This window comes from Hypanus sabinus, chromosome 11 (genome assembly GCF_030144855.1).
Source record: "Hypanus sabinus isolate sHypSab1 chromosome 11, sHypSab1.hap1, whole genome shotgun sequence".
Taxonomy (NCBI): domain Eukaryota; kingdom Metazoa; phylum Chordata; class Chondrichthyes; order Myliobatiformes; family Dasyatidae; genus Hypanus; species Hypanus sabinus.
Window position 1 is genome coordinate 71,385,062 of NC_082716.1, and position 20,417 is coordinate 71,405,478.

General features: G+C 33.5%; 1 protein-coding gene across 6 annotated transcripts in view; it reads right to left on the reverse strand.

Moving 5' to 3' along the window:
* Positions 1–264: 264 nt before the first annotated feature.
* nek7 (NIMA-related kinase 7) overlaps positions 265–20,417 on the reverse strand; it is a 240,360-nt gene continuing 220,207 nt past the window's right edge. For 5 of the 6 annotated variants that reach the window (XM_059984697.1, XM_059984696.1, XM_059984693.1 and 2 more), the window contains 2 exons: positions 8,993–9,106; positions 266–5,037 (listed from right to left, as the gene is read on the reverse strand). In XM_059984697.1, the coding sequence (XP_059840680.1) occupies positions 4,927–5,037; positions 8,993–9,106 (225 nt within the window). In that variant the 3' untranslated portion in view covers positions 266–4,926. Of the gene's footprint in view, positions 5,038–8,992; positions 9,107–20,417 lie in introns of all 6 variants that reach the window. The other variant, XM_059984695.1, reaches the window with a different exon arrangement.

Sequence of the window (20,417 nt, forward strand, 5' to 3'; positions counted from 1 at the left end):
CCTGCATTTCACCAGCTTAAGCATGAGTGTTCACATTTCAGTTGTGTGGGAACCACAACAGTTACACTGAACAATGGGCTATTATAGCATTCACACTTTTCAGAAAGAAGTGTTTTTTCCCTTCTCTGCACATTGATAGCAACTTGCCAGAATACAAGGAAAACAAAGTCTATAAACCACTTTCACCAGGAATGCAGTCACTTAAGAGAAAAAAGTATTACATTAAAGTTGAAAGAAGCACTACATTCAAATTTCTTTTTATTAGGTTAATGAAAGTGGCAAAACAAAAAGATTAAGAATTAGTGATAAATAGCAATTGATCAGAATGTGATCTTTAGTTAGGAGTCTGGTACTTCTTGTAAGGTGCACATGGTGATTCAATTGAGTAACGTTTTATTACAAAACAAAACTCAGTTTGACTGAACAATGCCTTTAAGTGGAATAAAAGTTCCAATTTTAATGATAAAGCAACTGCACTTAGAATCAGAAAAAGATGATACTGAATAGGGTAAATTAATGATTGAGGATGTATACAAATGATATATACAGTTTTTCAGTTAAAACAATAGATTTTATTTTTGGTTAGTGTTGTCCTTGAAGTGCAACATAACTGTGCTACCACTAGGTGGCAATGAGATAGTAAAACTATTATCGCCAGCAGATCGGATTTCTCTGGCAGAGAGAACTGTTGGGATTTAACAAAGCAGAAGTACAATGACATAATTAACCTTCCATACATTCAAATAAAATTGCTGAAATGCAAAGGATTTCAGTAAAACTCAGATAATTTGTGCATTTTAGGTCACGTCATTCGATTTTCAATTTCACAGAACAAGCAAATGTATTTAATAGTCACAGTATATGCTTTAAAGCAATTTGTCAGAAACAATTATTCCTATCCCTATATGCTACCCTGTAAAAATAAACAGTGTGCTTACAAAATAATCTTTCTGAGAGCGTCTTGCGTAACTTCACAATTTATATTAGTGAGTCCACTCAAATTGAAAAATTGCCTTATTTAAAAATATATATATTATCACATCTCCACCAAATGCAATAAAGCACAACTTTACACCGAGTACTGTATATGAAAAAGGAGTAAACATTTAAATATTGACAGGTGACTTTTCAACATACAGACACTGTCTCCTTAGCGAACATTATTATCCCTGCACCCAGTGCTGGATTGTGCTTTTATACATGCAAGACTCATCACTTAAATCAGAAATTATTAAGTAATAAAATGTTGTATCAAGCAGATTTTACAAAATCAAGAAACTCAAACTGGTCTATCCTCATTACTATGCACCTGTACATTTTCCAATTAAAATTAGTTTGTTTTCTCTTACTGATATACCATTTTGAAATATTCTTTTACAGATACAAATATGTAACTAAGTAGTCATTTTAATTATGCATTTATACACTTTACATCACAGCAAACTACATGTTTAAACTTAACAGTCCTAAACCAAGTTATGAATAATTCTAATGATTTTCATCATTAGGAAAGATTGTGACAAAAAACTCTAGGTTACAGATTGCTACTATGTGCATATTGACTTGCAAAGGATGGGTTCTACTTCATGCAGAGACACACAGAAAAAAGGGTAACAAGAACTTATCAGAATTGGAAGGAAAAATGCCCTTCCTTATCGTGGCTGTAGATAATTGCACACAAAATTATTACAAAAGATTCACACAAATCAGCTAAGAAACAAACCTGGGGGCCAGCCTTTTACATCTCATTAATAAAATTTCATTACGAGTACCTGAAAGATTACAGATTGTTTCTTGTATCATTTTTTAAAATCCAGCAAAAAGAATCATACAGTAATATTAGTAATATATTAGAATAACAGCAATAGCTTTCAAATTGTAAAGTCCATGATAATAAAATGCATGAATTGGTACTAAAATCTATTCAAGCTTTTATAAAGTGACTAATAGTTAACTTATTGGATGGAAAATTATCTAGTAATAAAAATTACTAGCCATACAGCACTCAGTGTAAACAGCATTTTGTATTGACAATGATGTCACTCAACTCAGCCATTTACTATGCCATCTTTAACTGATCAACAATTACAATCAGATAACTAGTTAGCAGGTATTTCTTGTAACTCATATTAAACCAAGTTTCAGAACAATGTTTAGAGATTCAGGGTGAATGCAACAAATTATAGGTAGACAAACGTCATTCACAGAAGTGAAGAAAACAAAACACCAGGTAGTAATATCATTCCAGGTACATCAGAGGAGATGCATGCACACAAGTGCTATGTCACGAAAAGCTATTGCAAAGCTCTTCAATTATAGCAAAGGTAGTAATTAGTTTTAAGTGTAGTTGCAACAGAATTGCAAAAGCAGAGCAATTGTTCAGAATATAAACAATTATCTGAAAATTGACTAAGGACAAGCAGCATGTTAGATTTTACAGTGAATAAGAATAAATTTGAACAAAAGCAAATTCCATCTTATATCTAACCTTTGGATTTATAATTAAATGGTGTCATTTCCATTGAACAGATTATACAACTATTTACCAAAAGATGCATTTTTCTTGTAAATATACTGGAAAGCAATTGAAATTTCTGCAGTGGAATCTTTTATATATTCTTTATCAGTATGCACTTAATGACATTAGATACAAGCATATTAGCATCTCTGTAAAACATAAAGGCACATTATACTGTACTCTGGTTTTCCCTACACAAGTTCTTGTCAAAGAATATTCAAATCTAGGAACATTTTGAACCTGGCTCTATTAACAAGTGTAACACATTGAAAATTAGGAAGGATTTAAATTAAATATGTTTTCTTTCTCTAAATAAGCAAATAATTTGCAAAAATAACATTTGTAAATCCAAGCAATAAGTTGCACAAATAGTCTATATTGGTACAGCATTTTAGGAAAAATTTAGAAATGAATATTTTAGGAAAATTGGTGTCCATTAAATTGATTAAAAAACTGCAGAGCTAAAAGAATTTCAAACTAATATTACCTATTTAAAAAAAAATTGAATGCAGTACCATATTGTCCTGTGTCATATAGGCTCACCCAATACAATAGTTGCTTTTGGACTTGAAATGATCAATAAAAATCGAATTAATTTTGTTTTAATACAAGGACTACGTCAACAAAACAAGCAGAGGTTTTTAGCTACGTTACTTAAAATCTCTAAGCAATAAGGAAAAAAATTGCAAAGGAATTATAATGTTTGTAAAATATATTTGACTCAATAAATGACTCTTCAAATTAATTAAAAGATCATTTATTAATTAGAGAACTTTTTTTTTAAATCAAGTCCCAGAACTAAAAACACAACAAATTTTAATTTGGGCCAAAATCCCAAGTTAACTTAATTCATTACTGCTCAATAACAATGCTGGATGGCAAATACTCACTTTTGGAGAGGCACTACTCAAATCAGTGAATACCATACTCTACATATAGTAACATATTTATACACAAATGAATTCTAAAATATTGAAGATAAATGTATAGCAGAAATTCTATTTCACATGGAAGGACTTTTCTTATCCTCTCAAATTCTCCAATGCTTTTTTGCCTTGTATTCTAAAGGGCCAGGTGTTTTGACTAATATTGACCGAACAGCCAATTTTTATTTGTGAATTCTGACTGGGATTTTTAGAATTGTGGATATTGATAGTAATCTGGAGCAGAAAGCTCAAATCATTTCCCCCACTTAATTCAAAGGCACCATGGTCAATTGCAGCATTTCAACTATATTTGCTGAGATTACATTATCTTTGGTCTGCATGTTCAAGTATCAGACCTCATAAGAAATTTCCTTAAGGCCCTAAATCTTTTGTAACTGATGTATATCACTCTTTAGCCGTAAGATGTTCTGGATTCTCAAAGTTAATCCTCCAGATATGGCCTACAGCTTTATGACTCTATACCAGTTCCCCATTGATTATCATACTTTATGAAAATTATCACATTTCTTTGGAACCATATTAATAAATTTGTTTAATGCCAATCTGTGTGGAACTTTTCCAACTACATAGAGAAAGCTCTGCAGAAGTAGAATTGAATATTCAAATGACTGGGGTGCAATGAAACTACAAACATCTTTAAATCCACAAAATAATAAAAATAAAATTAAGGTAGACTACATATCAAGAAGAGACAAGTTGAACTCTTGTCTCTTCAGCTCAGTTAGAAATCTCAACTGGATCTCTGCAAAGAGAATAGAAAGGGATAATATTGTTTCCCAATCACAAGAGAGTTCTAACTGAGCAATAATTGTTCTTCCTGGTGGTTCAACATCAATGGACAATTAAAAGTATTGCATTAATCTGCAGGTTTTAACAAAATAAAAGTGAAGGCACTTTTAGAAACCATAAATGTCAATTAAAATTTAATAGTGTTTTGGTTATCATTTATGTGACTTACAAGGAACATTGAAGCAATTGAGAATTTGGTCCAGACAAACCAAATGCTGATTTGCATAGCATACCAAAACTTTCTGCAAAGTCATACAATACCATTAAGCAGCTTGGGGTCAAAAGAAAATACCGTAAAGGCTACAGCATTTAGTAAATAAAAGCACGAGTTATCTAACAACTCTGGTCCAACAGGCCTACAGAAAACAGATTTGCTTATGATTGTAAAGAATATTGTAGTCACACTAATTTTATTTTCAAAATATCAAGTGTGGAAATGAAAACACTGAAGGCCACTGAGAGGATGTAATTATTAAAACAACTGCAGTTCAGCAGAAAGAACCATGTCATTAAGAATTCATCTGAGCTTGTATAACTTTCATTCCATTGAACCACCGAATTCTGTACAACTATTCATAGACATAAAATAATAGACTAATGATAGAATACAGAAATACTGAAATTTTATGTTCATATCTTCTGTTTTCCTGTCTTCACAATGCATGATTTGTTTTAGCTTCCTGAAGAAAGTGCATGCATGCGCTTAGCTACCTCATACACATAGGCAATATCTGGTCTCTTCTCTGGATCCGGATTAATGCAGATATTTACTAATTGGCGAAGCTAGAAAATAAAACAATTCTTTAAATGACAGGAAAAGGACCATTATCAAGAACAAATATTATAAAATTCCTAAGCAATGTACTATGTGTTCTTGGGACAAAGGTTTATTTACTCAGTCGAAAAGAACTATAAATCATGGAGTACAATATTGTGAGTGAGCTATGATATCTTTTCAACAGTGAAACATGGTTCCAGATCAAAAATCAAATGTGTTAAGTGTTTATAGTTATCAGGCCTATCAGGAAAAGACAAACTAAATCACTCAGAGAGCAAACTAGATCAACTTTATTTCTTGATATCTATTGATGTCTGGTCTCTGGAACAGCTATTTACACTTAAAATAATTGAGCTGAAGCCATTTAAGATTACTTAACATTTGACACCATGACAAAAGTAATTTCCCCTTCAAACTGTGATTGACTCAAATTTCTATTGTATTTAATTTACAAAGGTGTTAGTCAATGAAAAATAGCAATAGGGAATGAAAAATATAATTGTTATCCATTAGAAATGCAGTAATTACAGGCTACATTTCATTACACGCATTAATTTTTCAAATAATTTTGTGCCATCTCAATACTATTTTTGCTTTTGAAATTAATAGACGAGTTTTAGATACTAAGAACATCAAGGGATATGACAAAAAAGTGGAAACTCTACTGGTCACTATTCTATTGAAAAGCAGGGCATGCTCACTAAAGCACCTCTCTTACTCTCATTTTCATATAGGAGCACTTATGGTTACATTATTTGCTATATTTTTATCAACCTCAGGGAGCAAACAATCCTACCCTAATGTCACAATAACGGATACTCACAGGAGAGAAATTGTGGAATATGGTGCACACATGAAAAATGTGAGCCCAGAATAAGATGATCTAACTTATTACCGAGCTTGACTTGCAATTCAAGAAATAATTAACTATTTTTCCTTAGTTAAAATAATTGGTATATTTTTCAGTGCTATTACCTGTCTCAAGTTGCATTGATCATTAAAGCACAGCATTGCCAGCAACACATTAACATTAATCGATTGCCGTTTACCTCTTGGAATAATGTCAAGCATTCTGAAAGGAATTTGTGATCATGAGGAGCTACAACTGACTGTAATGGTTTTTAGTTCCAGATGTTAGGTTTTAACATCATTTCAGATTAGCAGCATTATTCATATTCCACATTACAAATTGTTTCAGAGGAATTACTAGGTCATTAAAATATTTGCATTTTACTTTAACCGGTATACCGTAATGATTTCCTGAATTCTCCCCACAAATTTTTGGACTTAAAAATGTTCATCTCTAAAAGCTGAGCTGTGGTATGCTTATTACTACTGCCACCTTTAGACCCATATAATAAATAAAGGTTCAGCTTAAATGTACACCATCCATACATTAGAACTTTTTAAAAAATACTGCTAAATGTCAAAAATTAGAAATAAAATATTTGAAGAAATTTATGACTTTGTTTTGTATGAACCAAAACATCTGGATAAAATTCATTACACAGAGTTAATTATGAAGATTGAATTGAAAGTCTTGAGGGGTAAATGCTTGTTTGCACTATACAATATTAAATTTTGTCCCTCATTAAGGGATAACTATTGTGTAACATTGCTATATAAAATAATTTCAAGCTGTGAGGCCATACTGGATACCAAATGTCACTCTGAAACAGTTTGTTCTCCTTCAACTGAGTTATGGGCAAGTCCTGAGTGGAAATCAGAAACATATTTAACTGGGAGAGATTGTGTGTCATGTTTATAATTGCCTTTGGTTTTTGTTTTACTCTTAAAAATTACATTGTTGGCTTTTTATAGTTAACCAAAAATTAACCATTAGGCCATGTAATTACAGTTCAAAAAATTATTTTTGTGTTCACCTTCTGAAGAGTTTCAGAGACAAAATAATACCCAAGGAACTCAGCAGCTTAATTATTTTGAACAGCATCAGATGGCTCATAGAAATGCACACAATGTTTGGATTAGATTCAAAAGGCTCTGTGTATTTCTGTTATCTGCACTGACAAAGTCAATGCCAAAAAAAATTACTGTAGGTGCATTAATTATACTTCATAGTGGGATCATTTACATTTATTCCTTGACTCAAATTTTATAGCATAGCCCATAGTATAGAATACCAAAACAAATTTCATTAATTGTAAAAAAAAGTGTCATTTACATTTTATGCCAAAGAATAGCTATAACCAAAATCCCTGTACTATGTTGTACATTTAAAGATCACCTAAATAGTCTGAAAGAGGATCAAATGTCAATAATACCAGTCTTGCCAGTTCTTGGATATTAAAAAGAAACATGTGCTTATTGGGCTACTGTATGTAAAAAAAAACACTGCATGTATTTCGTTTTTGAAGTATTTGTATATTTTCATAAAATAATGAGTAAGCATGGATGGCAATAACTATACACAATAACTCCATATTTGGAAATGAAACAAAGTAAATCTTTCTCTCATGCCTCTAGAAAAGAAGCAAATGCCAAGAATACTAACAAAAAACAAAGCCAATCTATTTCCATACACATTCACATTGTGTCAGGCTGGAAGGAAAGAAATGCTCCTGTTTTGTGCTAATTATCTCTCCGCACTGGCATTGCTGAAGGTAGGGGAGGAATGGATCGGATTCAGCCTTTGCCAGCTCTGGGACCTTCCATCTGGGCTGGTCCCTGATAATTGCCCCTTGGCTGCGAATACACAACCCCCACTTCACACTTAGCCACAATAAGAGGCTGAGCAGAGTAGCCCTGCAGGCAGGCCGACTTCAACCAACCACTAGTGGCATCATCATTAAATCCTGCCGAAGGTAGCCATAGCAACCGCCTGCTGAGGCTCCTCTACCACACTCAACATCTCCTAATCAGCTACCATGTGAAATGCAAATTCAGACAGTCTGAAAATTAGTCAAGAAGAATGGGGATGAAGATGCAGATACGTGAAATATTCATGTGCATCACAGCAAAAGCAGACAGTCTGAATGACACAATAAAGAACAACCTATGACATTTTTGCCATCTTTCACATTATTGTTTACACCTAGCTCTACCATCTAGACCACAGATTTTAAGCAATCTGCACTGACACATTTATATATACATTACTGGAAATGTGAAGTATTAGAAGAGATTTTTGAACAATTAGAAAACAAAATAAAAAAATAAGTTTGCTCCACATAAATTTTAATCCAAAGCAAATATTAAAAAGAAAAACTGAAATTTTGCAAAAGATTTCTCTCCCAATATCCCCCCTCCCCCATCCATTTCCAAATTTGGTTCTATACTGATGCCAAAACAGAACTTTCCCATTAAACCTTTAAGAATGCTTTTTAAGCACAAATCAAATAAGGTCATCCAGCAATTGCTATGGGATATAATTTTCTTTTAAACACGTTTGCATTTATTACTACAAGTAATAACAAGTTTTACTGATTTATGAAATAAGAAATATATTATTCTGCATCAGTTTACAAGTGTATTTTCCTTTTTTATAAATGCCTAAAGGAGGGAATAAACCATTGTATTGCTCTTGAACTGAGCGTTAGAGCGGCATTCTTCCATTTTCCCCATTTCACCATCTTCTGCAAATGGCCAAGCTAAGATCCACTCAGCTGATCGGGATAAAGTTGCAATTTACTAGCCTAACTGAAATCACTTAGCCTTAGTGCAAGGATGTTTGTCGCAAAGAAAATCTAAGCCAAGTACAGTACAGGATAATCTGACAGTCCCTTTCCCCCATTGTAACTTAGATAACAGAAAATAACGCTACAGGTAAATTTATGATGACTAACTTTTATTCCTCTAATATAAAGCAAAATACAAATAGTTGCAATGAAAGCAAACACCTTTCAATAGGGATCCAATATTCGAGCATTATCTTATCTCATAATTCTTCTGTTGTTCTTCAAATCAAAAGACTGTCAATAGTTTGAACAAAACAGAACCCACCTCTTCTGAGTAGTGGTCAGAAGGAAGAGGAGGATAATCACATTGTTCGATCTTTTTACAGAGAGAATATAAGTTCATTTTATCACCATAGAATGGACTTTGGAGAGCTGCCATCTAAGGAAAAAAAAGAGGAGAAACCAAACAAAAGATTAGTTCTGATGAAATAAAAGCATAGCAATATGGTGTTTGAATGAGAAATTAGATTTACTACTTTTAAGACCATGCAAAACTAGCTCTTTAATCACTCCACCTTAAAAAAGATTCCTACATTTGATTTGCATTATACCATTCAAATAATGCCAGCAGACTGACCAGGATATGTTCTACTAAAACATAAATGAATAAACTTCACTAATCTATAGACCTTTCAATGTTTCAACCTCTGGTCTCTGCTTAGAAGTAGATATTTGTGATGAGCACTGAGTACGATAAAACATGGATCCATCCAATTTTTATGTCATTTACATAATTCAGTCCCTAAGAAAAAGAAGTTACCTTTTATGCAATGTTGAAACACTTTAACAATTAGCACTTGCACAATATTATGTACCATCAGTAATGTAAGAACAGAAATAGTGAATGGAAAGACCAACATAAGCTCCAGCTTTCCTGTGTTGGCACATGGTCAGGTGAAATCACTGTTTCTAAGTTTCAGCATGAAACTGATTTTTTTTTAGGCATTAAGTGAAAGAGACACAGGCTATCTGAAGCTTGCTTTGTGATGTATAAAAGTTCTGATATTACCATCTAAAGTTACACAACAAAACAGCCCAGATTTGTAATGCTAAGAAATTAAATTGCAGATGATTTGACATTTTGAATCCATTCACATTTTCATTACCAGTGCAAATAAAGCACACTTGTTTACCAAGAGAGGAATGCACAATTGTTGTTCAACCACAGCAACTAAAACATATACCTTAAGTGTTACAATTTGTAATTACATTTCTAACTTAGGGTTATCTTCTCTTGAGATCCAAGTGAGATTTTGAGAGCTGAAAACTGCAATTTTGTGCAAGATCTCATGCACACAATCTATACTTCTATGTTTGCATGCATAATATTTATGTAAAACATTTCCCCGCACTTGCTTTTTGTTTGCTAGCCTCAGTATCTGGGCAGGGTACAACTACCTACCAGGATCCCCACTGACCATTGAGTTTTGTAAAGCTTTGCTAGGATTTATTCTTTCCTTTATCTAATGCAAACCAGGTTGGTAAAGGAACTGAAATCTTCTCTTGAAAATGTAAGCAAATTATGCAAATAAAAGGTGTTGGAATAAAAAAATGACTAATATATGGAAAAAAAAGGTATGCCAACAGAGGAACTCTTATTTTTACTGTTAGAGAGGTACAATGATCAATCCATTGCATTTGATAGAACATCAGACAAAATAATGATAAACTTAAATTTCACATATTGAGATAAAAGTTTCACCAACATATTAGTCCAATATCTACAACCCAATATTTTTGCTGTTCTACTTTTGTAACTATTAGAGTACTACAAAGTGTTGTACATAAAAAAAGTCAAAGTTTTGAAAGCTGTTAGTGCTGTTCACATTTTGTGGTAAGGTTTTTTTAAAAGCTAAAATCCACTATTTTGAGCTATTCCCAACTGCTCAATGAATTGATCTAAATTTTGATCACACTGTGTAATGCAATGAAATGTGTGGCAACACAGATTTGTCCACCCCACCAACAGTCATATAAATTCAGGAATTTTAAATAATAACTCTTCCGAATAAACTTGAATAATACCTGCAAGATAAAAAGCTGCAGGGGTTTTAGAGTTAACTTGTCCCATGTTAATAGAACTTAATTTCTCAGGTTTGGCCCCTTCATCTGCTTGTTTTGCAGGGAAAATAGTTTTTTGAAAATGATCGTACAACTAACGAGAAAGTCACATATGCAGTGGTCTAGCAAAGATATTCCTTTTCCTGAACTTGAGATCACTATAACAATAATAAAATACTAAGAATAAACTTTGGCTTTTCCACGCAAGTCACTTTTTGTGATATTAACATAGTGGAATGGAATAACCTTTCAAAGAATGCCCTGCAAAAATGTAAATGCAGAAGACGCAATTAGCAAGAGTCCTATCCAATTTTGGTTACTAGTGAGGAAAAGCAACAAATATGCATGTGACAATGTTACAACTAAATCTGAAAGATGATAAAGTTAAAGAAGATTGCTCTAACCTTGTTGTTTAGACCTTTTACATTTAAGGTGTGAAATCAATACAGAGGTAAAGTCTACTTATCACAAAGCAGCTAAATTTCATTGATCTGCAACATTAACTGCTTCTATCTCTACAGATGCCGACTTGCTGAACATCGCTAGTTTTATTTATTCTAACTTCTGCTTATTTGCAGAATAGTTAAAAGGGAGTTAATTATCCAGAATTTAGTGTTAAAATACTTTTGTTATTGTTCTTATATACAAATGACAGAGGAACAACAGATAAAGGGCATTCACGAGAATGAACATGCTTAATTTCTACAGGAGATACAAATTAAACTGACACTCCTGCCTATGTCAGGATAAATACCTGTTTAATAACATGATATGTGTTAATTATATTGACATCACCTCTTGTAATGAAAATTAATTATAAAAAGTGTAGAGTTTCATTCCATTAAAACTCAGGTATAGGTCAGATTTTGAACAAAATTTTACGTTCTGAAACATGAACCCTTTTACTTCCACTTCCACAATCTAACCTCTCTCAAGTAGACACTTTTTGAAATATCAGGGAAATGAGCTTTTGCAGAATTGGCACACAAACGGAGACAACAACCAGAGCAGATCAGTTATGGTTACACTGATAGCAGGGCAAGGTTGATGGACTTAGTGGCTCACAACTGCCTCTATTCTCTGATGTTCCCATATTCCTTTACTATATATGATTTGCCCTCAAAGTCTGGTGGTATACAGCAACTTGCCCCATTTTCTCAAATATCACAAGCTCGTTTTCACCATTGGCTTCCACTTTAAGCTACTTGTCATGCAAAACATTGATAAAGTTCAAGTTTCACTAAAGGCTGTTGACATTAGAAAATAGCAACTTGTGGCACCTCAGTGTAATTACCGAGTTCAAGGTTCTCAATTATGTCACCTGAACTCAGAAACTAATCCTGAAAACTGCCATAGGTACAATTCATATTGAATTCATTGAACCATACAAATAAAAATCTTTTGAGTTTTATTGCTAGAATGAACAGACTTTTCCATAATGTAAAAACAAAATAACCCACACTGCTTAAAAAAAGCAGTTACTAATGAAATAGTTTCTCAGCTTTGGTTTCACATAAACTACTAATGTGGTAACAATATACAAACTGCTGAGAAAGACTCAAAATAGGATAAATATTGAAAACTTTGTTTTGAATACAGCAAAAAATACACAGGAAAATATGGGTGAAAATGTTAAAACATCCTATTAACATAGTCTTTTACCTCTGACAGGTTCTGCATCATCCCATCGTCATGACTAAACTATATTTAATTATCGACTATTATACTGTCAAACGTGGCAGCCAAGGTAAGCAGGATAAGATCCGCAAATGCAATGGACAACAACTATTTATCTGTATTTGGTTTGATGGTCATGGCAAATGGGAATGCCCTGTTTTAAAAGGCTAGCTAAACAACAGTATCAATATGACAATTCACCTTATGAACAGCACCTTCAACAACACAGCCAACCCTCACTGACTCATCAGTTCTCAAATGCAATCCTGAAATGAATATAAGAAAGAGCAGCAGTAAGCCATGTGGTCCCTCAAGCTATTTCAACTAGACAACAGGATTACAGCTGTTCCTATGCCTCGTCCACTTTGCCATCCAATCCACATAACCTCCAAACTCAACCTCAAATATACACAAGTAGAAAATTTAAGATTTATAACTTTCTGCATAAATAAATTTTTCATCTCAGACTAAATTGGCCAACTCCTTATTCTAGACTCTCCAGTCAGTAATAACAAAAAATGAGTCTAGACACCTGCCCTGTCAATCCCTCCAAGAGAATTCAAATATTTCAGTGAGATTACCTCATTCTCCTATGCTCCCAAGAATGTATTCTAACCTCACTTAATTTATTTTCACAGGGCAACTCTACCATACAGGAATCAACCTTCTGAATTTATACTATACCAAGGTACTGTTCTAAAAGCCAAAAACAAACATCTTACACACAAAAAGAGAAAATAATACAAACAGAAACAAGTAGTATCTGTGAAGAGAGAAACAAGATCAGTGTTTCAGTTCAATGAAATTTTGTCAGAAACCCTAATAAAGGTTATCAACCCAAAAAGTTCATACTCTGTCCACAGATGCTCCCAAAAAAAGGGAAGGAATTTTATTGCAAACATATTACTTTCATTGAGGAAGGGATAATGAAACTTCACACTCTATTTCAAAGGAAATCTCACCAAAGCTTTCTAAAAACTCAACAAGACTTCCTTGGTTTTCATACTCCCCATCCTCTTCCCTGAAATGCCAGGATATCAACTGCCATCCAAATTGCTAACATCTGCACTAAAATCTTTCCATACACCAACATTTATTAGCTTCAAACTATTTAAAACAATCATATTTTATTTTTCATCATAGAAAAGGAATGATTGCAAATCATGCTTCCTCAATATGAAGACTCTGCATCTTCCATTTCACTTTCCCATCTGGTTTGGTGACTTTGTTGTACTTGGTTGATAAAATAACAGAAACTCATTCATTAAACTCATGAATATAAATTGCAATAGCTGACAACCTATATACATATATTTTACTTAGCAAAACTAGCAACAGAGTACAAACCTGGAAACAATTCACTCAGTTAGTTCATCTCTAATTTAAGTCAACCCAAATACAGTGGATTTTGGTTAACTGGGCCAGCCACTTATTTGAGACAACTTTAACAGAACCAAAAAAAAACTAATAGAGAAAATAGCTGGGATTCATTTCATTTGGGACACTATGCTGCTTAACTGAGACAGAAGACTGTTGCTAAACAGTTTCTAACTAAAGCCAGTTGCGCACATTTGTGTGGCCATTAGACACTAACCCGTTCATAGAGCAAACAGCTTTCAAATAGTATCAGTTGTGTTTGTTTGTGTTCAGAAAGCAGTGATTTTTACCACTGATATTTTGGTGATAAATAAACAGTAAGACAATTCAGAACTGTTTTGCTAATTGTGATTTCAAGCATCCAGACTTGGAGATGCCAGAGATAGCCAGGGATGAAAATGAAACTATTTCAGTACTACAAGAAGTTAGGACCTATGAAGAATTTGAAGGTATTGAAAATCATCTTGAATGTTACAATGAAATTGAAGATTTGAAGGATGCAATCATCAAAAGCATTGTATGAATGTAGTCCATTACTTCCACTAGGTGTCTGTGCTGATCTTATTCATTTAGTCAGTCAAGAGAACGTGGCAGAGTACGCTGGATGAATTCCTCCATCGCTAACTATTAGGAACTAACACAATTTTATAGTACTGTAGTAGCATAAGTGTGTTCTAGTTTGTTCTGTATTTCTTTTAAATACATAATTTGTTAGTCATTTAAGTGATAGCTTGTCTTTTTATATATCTTTTTAAGTAGTTCCATGAAACTTTGGTTAATTGGGGAGCCAACTAATTGTGCCAAAGTGTACTAATCCCGATGTGTCTCAATTAACCGCAATCTACCGCACTTAAGTAACAATCAATGTGGCATTTTATTAATCCCATTTTGAAAATCCAGAAAAAGTAAATCCACTAATCCCTCCTATCTATCCTGCTAATTATACTTTCAAAAAACAGATCTTGTTGGAAATATTGAACGTGATTTTCCCTTCATAAATTTTTGCTTTCTAAGCTTAAATGCACTACCAATGATGAGGTAAAAAGAAGTCACTGTTGATCCTGTCAACTCAAGGGGGATGTAAATGACAACCCCGGATGTTCAGAAATTCACATTTCCAGATTCTTCTCAAGCTATGATAGTGGACCTGGAGTTGGGAATAAAATTTTCTGACATTTTATTGCTGAGTCTATTGTTAAAGTTTTAGTCCTTCATCTCACCATGTTCCACCCCCTGCCCAAGTTCATTGTGAGTGTAATAAATGGAACTAGTCTTCAAAGCTTGATGAAACAAATATTTGATTGACAGAACTCAATAAAAATAATTTGCCGATGTACCATCAGCTGCCAAGTGAACCTTACAAAATTGAAGCAGTAAAATGATTCTCATTTTATTCTCATCAAAACACTTCCAACAACTGTGAATTTGAAAATCTATCTGAATTAGTACCCACATCAATACAAATGGTGGTGATACACATCCCTCATTCATAGCATTTAAAAATGACACTCACATGTAGAAGTATGATCTTGAATGACATGGTCAAAGTTTTAAAGTGTGTTTTAAAAGACTTATCAGGTTTGTTATTGACCAATTAGAACAGATACAGTTCAACTCTTCAGTCAAATAAAAGCCAACCCATTTGTTAAATGCTCCCATCTTTTTGCAAAATATGTATTCCTCTATGTTTTTCTCAGGACTTGCACATCTTAATTTCTACATGAGCATTAAAATAGTATTACCATACAATTTCTAACTCTCTCTAGTTCAGTCAGTCCTGCCAATAATCATGAACCTTCAGAATTATACTATTGGCAGAAGGCTGAATCAGAGAAATTTACATCAATATATTCCTACAAAAATTAAAAAGTGACATTTTTATTATGCCAAACAACAGAAATTCATGGTAGGTTGTTGGTACTACCAGTGATTACTGTTTGGAAAGAAAAGAAATGCTTATGTTACAATTAGTCTATGTTCTTGCTTTAAAGTGAAGCACTTATGCCCAAAATGAGCAACCAGAATACTGCAGAAAAGGTAACTTAAATTTCAGAATTTACATTAGTCAAAATAATTGTTTTTAGGTGAATATTCACACAATCACAAAAATAGCTATTACTTTAATGTTTTTACATTTTAAATATTACTCCAAAATTAGTTAGGCAAAGTCCAAGATTAGTTTGTTGCCATATCAATTGTGTGGACTATAACACATGTGTTGCTTTAAGCAGAAAAAGCATAATCCTCAAGATAATATTTTGTTGATGGTAACACTGTCCTTGGGATTCAGTAGTACTACCCTTTAAATCCCTTAACATGGACAGCATCAACACTGCAATGTGTGCAGTGGTGCCCTAAAGTCAGTCACCCTTTTCTGCATGTGCTAATAAGTTTGATTTTCAAAGGACAATGTGTACATTCCCCAGACACGCAGACCTTCTGCGAAACACGCAGACCATCCTGTGCTACTCAGTGAGCTTTAGCAGGGACAGGACAAGTTGAAAATGGCTCTCATCTGTCGGCTGCTCTTTGAAACGTATCTTTAACTGTTTGTTTCCCAGAAATAATACTTACATCTGAATCGACAAAGAACATCTGTCATTAAACTGTCCCAATGACATAATTCTCTAATATCACTAAACTTTAAAGTGAATCTTCAAGAAATAACACTGCTAACCTTTCCACTACATGCCATTAAACACAGTAGTCCATAAAACATTTTAAAATAGAATTAACAGCCGAGAAGCATATGCAATAAAGAGTTAAAATGGACCTATTTTCATGCATCTTCTGCTTTGACAGATGAAAAATGTCAACTGTCCTGTTTTTATTTTCTAGCTTTTGCACTATTCATCTGGTTCATTAGTGCATATCGCTGCTGCCCCTGACAGCTGCTTGCCCTCTCTTCCCAGCAGCTGAATTTTTCAGGCTAATTTGATTCTCCTCACTGAGACGATCACTGAAATGATTGACTTGCTCCCTGACCTCAAGGGTCCGACTTTTCTTATTAGTATTCTGGATATGTTCAAGGTAAGGGAGCATCCTGTCTGTCTTCAGGGCTGGTGGCTGCACTCTCTCTTTTACTGTAAGGCACCAACCTACAACCTTCTAAGGAGGCAACTGCTGCTCTGTACAATGAAGGAAACATGTAAAACCTCATCTTCAGATGTCAAGGTCCGTGTAGATGAGTAACTGATTTATATTATCAATTTATGCAAATAATTTGTGACACTGAACAACAAGGCATTAATTAATACTAGGAATTATTCTATTGCATGATGTTCCCAGACTAGTTGCCGAAACGTTTTACAATTAAATCATCTTCATTTAAAACTTGGTACCACTCATTCTAATATAAAATCCAATTCAATATTTATTACCATTATTCGACAATAACTTTATGCTGCGTAACAATAAAAAAATGTTAGGCAATTCAATTGCAATATACTTTTGTCTCAACCCTCTCACTGCCTCTCCTAACGTTATGAAAATTAGATTAATCTTTTCTGCTAGAAGCACAATTATGACCATTTCTGTGTTGTTTAGTAATAGTGTGGAAGTTCAACTGGCATTTCCTTGAGTCAGTCATGTGATGCTAATGTGATTTCTGCATCAGAGCCCCACAAAAAACAAATTTCATCATGTAGCAGTCCTTTTTGAGTATTACATGGGAACATTTTTTCATCATTGGATATTCCCACTGCCACTTAGCTAATTTAGGGGAACTCAATTTAACTAGAAACATCTCATTAAATCCTAGCCCCTGCCTCACAATGAATCTACTCAACAGAACCTCTTCCCCATCCACCCCAGAATAAACACCCAGCAGTATCAAGGAAGCACTCCCATCCCCTGATCTCATCTCCAGCCCATTCCCCAACTCCCAGAACATTGCTGATGCTGTCACTCCCCTACAACATTGTGAGATTCCTTCCATCTACACTCATGAGAGCAGCATTGGATTGTTCTTGTTTCCTCCTTTGTACACTCAACTCCTATTTCAACATATCCAACACAGTTGTTATGCCAACTCATATCCCCCACACAAATGGTACATTGAGAAAAGCTTTAAGTATGTATTGCATAATCTGCATTAAAAATTACTAATCCAAATACATATTGAAACAAACAACAAGGTACCTGGTTTTGAATTACATTGTCAGTAATGAAGCTAGTATTCAAGACTAATCTGGGCCACTTTCTGTCTGTGAACTTGGGATATATAGCTATGGCAAAAGGGAACCAATATCCAGCTTCAGACAACAATAATGAAATTAATTTTGTTGTAATGAAGTAAATATGCAGCATCACAGTGCCACAATATCAGAGTCAGGATGTGAAGCCACTAAAAATTTATTATAACCTGCTCCTATAGTACAAAAGAGAGATGGTCCTATGTAGCCAACCAACACATTGTTAATTGAATTTAATTGAGTATAAAAATACTTTTCTCATCTATAATTGATGAGTGATCTTTGTGCCAATAAAAATAGAATATTATTCCTGATATTATGCCCAAAACTCAAATGTATACAGTTACTAAATTTAATAACAACTTCTTCAGGAACTAAAAACAAACATAATTGCATAATTTACTAATTTCAGCTCCACAACATAATTTTAATAGTCTTTAAAACAAAATTGTAACACATTTAATCGTTTGACATCATTGTCTTATTTTTCTCCACTGTGACCTGGGCAATAACCTCCTCCAACTGCAACAAAACTCCACATCAGCCATTTAGTTTAAAACTGAATGGATTTTCTAAAAAAAATTAATCTCACTTGTTCTTTAGGTTTAGACAATGGGAGAGGGAATTATATACTTCCATCTAAATCTTGTCTGAATAATCCTCATCACATAATCTCACAAAAAGATACCAATGACTGCCAGTTATTCAGAAGGACAATTCTGATCATGTCCTCCAATTAATCCAAATGCAAAATCCTTTACCTGGTAATTTGAAATAAGCAAACAATTTTGAATAATACTTACCTTTTTTGTACTTGGGACTAAAGAGTAGATTTTCATACAAAAGCACTGACTGTATACATATGTTCATCCTTGACCAGAATATTTTAGTTTGAACTAGGCATGCATGGCAATATCTCCAGTCAGTTATTATTTTCTCAAAACTGATGCCACTGAGTAAGCCAGCAGTCTTCTATAGCTAGAGAGCAAGAATCCATGAATTTTGAAAGAGCCAATCTCAGCAGAATGACCGAAGTTTGACAACTATAGATACTGCTCACAGCATCAGCACTGTTTATAATTAGCAGTTTAAAAAGTATCTGCAGAATTAAATAAAAATAGCATTCTGCCATGGAGACAACCCATTAAACCAAACCACATAAGCAGGATTGCTCTATTCATTCACACTCCCAGATCTGTATTATTGACAAATCAGCTGGATCTCAAGTACCCATCAGAAAAGGACTGTTTTTGCAAAACACTGGTTGTACTTAATACAAGAAACAAAACGCAGCAAAAATATAAAGCACTGATGATTTTACACCATTTAAAGACTCCAATAAATCTGGCTACCTTACACAACAGAAAAGCTAATTGCATTGTGACCACTATCACTTTCAATCACTTTTATAATTTTGTATTTTCACTATCTGCATTTTGTTTAATTTTATAAAATCAGAGAGGTATTAATATTATAAATGCAAAATAATTCTTGTGAAGTCAACCATTCTGGGTTGACATCCGTTTAACTATGGCATACTGCCTTCAGGAACATAAAACCAAAACCAAAATTTCTCATAAGAAATTTCTTTTTGCATGAACTGAAGAAAGTGATACATTTAACTAACAAAAAAGCTAATATTTTTATAGGATTATCTCCACACAAAAAATGTTGTGCTGCAAATTTTATAGCAATAATCGTAAGGGGTTTTGGCCCTTTAAGGTATAATTTTAAAACACTTTTTCACCACAATATACCACAGCTGAAAACCAGAACAGTGAAACACTATATTAAAGTGCAGTGCTTTTATGTATGAATGATCAATTATGCGAGAACAAGTAAATACAATTACTTTGATAGTCTAAAAAGTATAAAACTACAAAGAAGTATAAACAAAATGTAAGTTATGCCAACTATAAGATCAATTTATCTTTAAAGAGTTTCATTTCCTCTTTGGCAAAGAAAATAATCTTCATGTCAATTTATATTTCTTTGAGGCCATTGCTTGTCATCAATTTCTGATAAAATGCTAAATACAGTTTCTAATTTTGCCCACATTAAAATCTATACGTAGTTATAACTAAAAAGCTTAATAAATGTACTTTTATATTCAATGTTAAGCTGATGTTGTCCATCAGTATGAACTGGCGAATCAGCAGTGCAGGTAGTTAGAAAGAGCACTCCACCAAAAGGTAAGGCAGAAGTAACAATGCACTGGATTATCACACTTATCCCTGCTCTGGATAGCAGTAACTAATGGTGAAGGTTTAGAATAGTTATTTAAAAGAATTATGGTGATGGTGACAATACATCTGTGTGTCATCTTAAATTAATCTTCCCAGAATTGCTTGGAAAAGTTGTGCTAAGAAAGCATTTACCAAG